The 5,597-nt window shown below is 32.1% G+C and overlaps 1 protein-coding gene across 1 annotated transcript; it reads left to right on the top strand.

Moving 5' to 3' along the window:
* The first annotated feature begins 2,208 nt into the window (after positions 1–2,208).
* On the top strand, positions 2,209–3,434 carry LOC146913073 (F-box/kelch-repeat protein At3g23880-like). Its single transcript, XM_085720865.1, has one exon. The coding sequence runs from the start codon at positions 2,235–2,237 to the stop codon at positions 3,432–3,434; it is 1,200 nt and encodes a 399-aa protein (XP_085576991.1). The 5' UTR covers positions 2,209–2,234.
* The last annotated feature ends 2,163 nt before the right edge of the window (positions 3,435–5,597 follow it).

The following is a 5,597-nucleotide window of genomic DNA, read 5'->3' as shown; positions in this document are numbered from 1 at the left end:
GTTGTTAATAACAGTGAGAATATATCAGATTAGTCAACTAGTGTTAATGATTTCCCGGCTGAGAAACCAAAAAAAATATGTAACAAAAAAAAACTAGTGTTTATGATCAAAATGGGGTTTCTAGATTTGCCATTACCTACAAGGTTGTAGGTTCAACTCCCATTGTCGATGTGAGAACCTCTTTATAGGCGACTAATATATGTACATTTGTCAGTGCTCTTTAAACTAGAGGTTTGATCCGAGTAAGACCATAAGCCCAACTCACGTAAACTTGTAAAGTTCCTTTCTTAAATTTTTCCCGAAAGATACTAATGATCAATTTTATAGAATACAAATTTACTTGTCAACTGTTATATTTTAGAAAATATTATTTAATAAAAACATCATTCCGATATTTTTAAAAGACATACAAGATATTTTATGAAATTATGATCACTTTTATGAAATAAAAAGTTATCTATCAACTTTTATATTTTAGAAAATAATAATTTCCTAAGAAAAAACATCATTTTGATGTTTTTAAAAAGTAATGAAGATTTTTTATGACATGTTATGGTAAAAATAATCAATATTAATAATTATGAGTAATAGAAATTAAAAAAAAAAATGTATTGCACTGCTACTTTTCGTAGATGATATTTAGTTATTATAAATTTAAAGGAAAATTATGGGTTGACACCTTCTTTTTTTTTCATACCACTACAAATGACATTTTTTATTTATATTTCTCTTCCCTTTTATCAATTCATTTCTCTCTCATCCACTGAATAAATGCCACATAAGTGTGTACAATGAAGGGTTGCCACATAGGGTGGTCTATGTATCACCACTCAAATTTAAATGATAGGAATTTTTTTTGTTTTCTTCAAAAGATTTTTTTTGACAAAAACAAAACGATATTCATTCATTTAAATTGATAGAGTACATCAGATACAAACAACGATAAAAACGTAAATGATGAATATGCGAACAAACTCACAGTACCCAAATTAATAGCATACAACGGAAAAATGCTTACAAATAATATGATAAAATCTAAGTCATTGAAATACTCATGCTTCCGGATCTACAACGTTGTCATTGATTGAATTTGTAATTGACTGATGTCGATCTTTCAATAGAGACTAAACGAACACCGCGACAAGACGAAAGATAAAAACTCATTTAACTATTAATTTAAAGATCAATTGCATAGTAAATGTTGAATTTTCAATTGTACAGTAGAAATTAAATACTTGAAGGACAAAACTTACAAACAGTGTCTTACATCCTGTCATTGTTGTTTCTAACATAATTATGACATGTGGATTACATATTCTATACCAGATACAACAGTACACACTAGATAATAACCGCAAGTTTGCTTCTTTAATAACATGCTAAATACCACTTTTGGTTCTCTTAGTTGACAGAATTCCCAAGTTAATCCTTTTAAGTTTCGAAAGTTTCAAGTAGGTAGTTTGACAGAATTCTCAAGTTAGTTTTGTAAGTTTCAAACTAAAAGGACGAAAAATGATATTTGGCTTAATAGGCATTTTGAAATCCATAAATACTAACAGTATATGTCTTGCGAAAATTCAAAGAGTTGATGGATGTGTAAATCTTACTCTCTCTTTTTTTTTTTTTTTTGGAGAAATCAAAATGAAATATATATATAAATATAATGACAGTGCAGCTCCATGCACAAGAAGTACTCTCTCTTTTTGCAACAAAGGTTTAATCTTTCATCTTGTATCAAAAGGATATGAGCTGCGATGATTCAATGGGGGTAAAATAGAGATATGAGAGGAGAATAGGGGGAAGTTACAATCTCTGTCTTCTCAAATGAAAAAAAAAAAAAAAAAAGAAGAAAAACGGTTGGTGAAAGCTTAACGAAGAATTAAGTTAGCGTTGGGGTGATCGTGTGTGACCACTGCCCACATGTCATATTATTATTGACCAACCACAACTTTTTTTTAAGGCAAAGATAAAATAAAACAAATTAATATCTACCAAAAAAAAAAACAAATTAATGAAGATTGACTCGGCTTTTAAAATTTTAAACAGCAATTTTTTGTAAAATTTTATTAAAATTTTTTTTTGTAAAATTTTATTAAAAAAAAAAGAAGAAATAATATACAATTGGCGTATATATATCACTTTCAACAACCAAATTGTTCTCCACGAGTATCCTTCTAGGGTTTCTTTTACAAAAAGTTCGAAGGGTTTCACGTACAACTTCAACAACCGTTCTCATGAATATCCCTCCTCTGGTTATTCTCCATGACCACCTTATCTTCGAAATCCTGACGTTCCTCGATGTAAAATCTCTAATGTTGATGAAGTGTGTTTGCAAGTCATGGAAAACCCTAATATCCGATCCCTACTTTACCAAAATGCACCTTAAGCAATCTACACGAAGGAGTCACCTCGCAATCGTCTCAAACATATCTGAAGGTTCGGGAGAATTTAGGACAGTCCTCATCTCTCGTTTGCTGGAGAGTAACTCACATTCTATAACCCTTACCGATCCTTACCACCAATTCTTTTACAAGGACGCTGGTAGGGTTGCTGGTTCATGCAATGGATTGGTGTGCATGCAAGATTGTTCTTTCACCGCTGACTATCACGAACACTCGTTCTCTCTTTGGAATCCTGCCACAAGGACAAAATCTGAAACATTGGTGTCTTTACGCAACTATCCCACGCCCAAGGAACATGTTTGCAACTTCACGTTTGGTTATGATAATTCAACAGACACTTACAAGATTGTGTTCTTATGTTTGAAAAGGGATGATGGCGACCATATTACAACAGCCGTAAGAGTTTTTACTTTTGGTGATAACGATTGGAGAGACATTGATTGTTTGCCTGTGGTATTGGTGAAACATCCTTTTGGTAAGTTTGTGCGAAATGGTGTTTATTTGAAAAGTAGTATTAGTTGGTGTGTTCGTCACCGATATTATTGTCATTTGAAGAATCGTACGGTTGAACAATTTGTGATGATCTCACTTGATTTGGAGACAGAGACATATACACGGCTGTTGCTCCCTCGATGTTGTGATGAAGAGCTACATGATGTTCCAACTCTTTCTGTGTTGATGGATTGCCTCTATTTTTCTTATGATTCCGAGAAAACCCATTTTGTTATCTGGCAAATGAAGGAATTTGGAGTTGAAGAATCTTGGACTCAATTCCTTAAAATTAGTTATACGAATCTTCTAAACGATTTTAAAGATCAGGAGTTATATAATGATTCATTTTTTCGTCGCCCTCGAATGACACCAATGTGTTTTTCCGAGAATGGTGATACATTGATATTAGCGATCAATATACCAGACCAAGCAATTCTCTATAATTGGAAAGATAATAGAGCAAAGAGAATTGAAAGTACCAATAAAATTTTGTGGTTCACTGCCAAGGGATATGTTGAAAGCTTGGTATCGACTTCTTGAAAGTAAGTTTTTGTTCGATGATTTACTTGTTTGAATTTGTGTTAGCTTGTGTATGGTACAATGTATTTTGTGATAATTTCATATCATGGTTTTGATTTGATTATATTGTTGAATGATTATCTGTTTTTTTAACTGTGAATTTTCTTTATTTTATTTACTGTTATAATTTTGAGCTTTTATGTGTACGGTACAATAGCATAGTATCCATTGATAGCAGCATTTGCAATCTAATTGGTTTAATTGAACCAATTCAATTCCTATATAATGCAAAATCAAAGAAATTTTTATAATAGATAATTTGGAGATATAGAAATTTGGATTGAAACAAGCCTTCATGAAAGAAACCGTATGATCTATGCAGAATACCAGGATCCCTTCTTTATTATGCAAAAAAACCATATGATCTACTCTTTGGATAGTCCATCAAGTTTTCAGAATGTATACTTTGGGGAATGGAACATATTACATTGGAATTAGAAGGAGGTCATGTTCGAGTTTTATGATACATATTTTAATTTTTCTTTTATAATTCAAAAAATAGAGAGTTTGACTATAGATGTTTTGATCTTGATCAACTGACCATCGATGTCCCAAATGCATGAAATCTCCGGATACATGGAACCCAAATGAAACTACAAAATCGACCTAGTTTCCAATGGAAAAAAAGAAGAAGAAGAAGAAGATAAAACTTAATCGTTTCGTCACGATAGAAAAAGGAGTTATGTAGTTGTATTTAGGTTTTCAATGTTTGAGCCCCAGATGACAAAAGTGATTTAACTAAAGTTATTTAGCCATGACATATTATGTATAATAGCTGTTTAAAAATACTTTTGGACCAAGCAGGATAGTATATATAAATAATACCTGTAATTAATGAACATGGTTTTTTTTAATCAACTTTGTTACTTTTGGACCATGCAGGATCACCATAAGCTGAAGAAACTGTGTTCATTTGCTCCTCCTAATAAGCCAAAGAACTGATCATGCTCATACAAAGAGGTCCTCATCAACTGTTAATTTTTTGATCAAGCAATGAAGCAGACTGCTTTTCGTTTTCATTATTTTTATTATATGATGTTTAAGGCATTTTATATTATACATTCATTGGTTGTTTCATACTTTACTATAATTGTTGTTTATTGGAATCAATTTTTATTTTGATTTGGATACATTTTACCTTGTTTTTCTGATTCATTTTGTGCACATGTTGATAGTTTGCATTGTGGCATACAAAAGTTGGTGCGAGTGGAATTTATACAAGGTCTCGAGTTTAAAGGGAGGCCCATTGATAGTGGTCCCTAAGGTTTATTGGTGTAGTTTACTTCGCACGTATAGTATAGTTCTCACAAAAATATGGAAGATCGTAAGGGTTTCCAAAATTGAGAATGTGATAAAATGGATAATTGCAAATTGATTATTAAATCAAAGGTAAAATTTATGGATGAGAACTACTTGACCAAAAAAGAATATTGATAGACGAGAACTCAATTATAGTTGGTATTCTAAGTACTTAAAAAGAAAGGGAAAAGGTAAAAGAAGACTAAGTCAAAGACTTAAGTCATTACTCTACTAGAGATTAAAGAGAGATGAAAAACTTTATCAATTTTCTTCATACCCATTAATGATAGTCATTTCCCATTTTATGCACAATCCAAGCATTCTTAATTTTAGTATCCACTAGCCACATGTCCATTTGCCTCAACCAATTATGTTATGCCAAGTGTATTTTCTCATATGCTATATTGAATCATAACAAAGACTAGTCTATGATTCAATTTGTTCAAGGTGCAATTTGGGATTTTGAGGTAAAAGAATCTATGATTCAATTTTTATTTTTCGTAGATGAGTGACCAAATAGGATACTTAAAATAAGGAGCACTCATGTGGTGACTCATCTAATTCTAGAAGCAAAGATGACTCACCTTGATCTAAAATGATCTAATATAGAGATAATATTGAGAGGGGTAACCTTGGCGCAACTGGTAAAGTTGTTGTCATGTGACTGTAAGGTCACGGGTTCAAGTCCTGGAAATAGTCTCTTGTGTAAAAACATGGTAAGGCCGCGTACAATGTACCAAATGGTGGGACCCCTTCCCGGACCCTGCGTATGCGGGAGCTTCAGTGCACCGGGTTGCCCTTTTATAGAGATAATATTGAATGTGT

This window comes from Medicago sativa, chromosome 6 (genome assembly GCF_051527215.1).
Source record: "Medicago sativa cultivar Bolivia chromosome 6, Bolivia_mono, whole genome shotgun sequence".
Taxonomy (NCBI): domain Eukaryota; kingdom Viridiplantae; phylum Streptophyta; class Magnoliopsida; order Fabales; family Fabaceae; genus Medicago; species Medicago sativa.
This window is presented reverse-complemented; position numbering and strand designations above follow the sequence as displayed.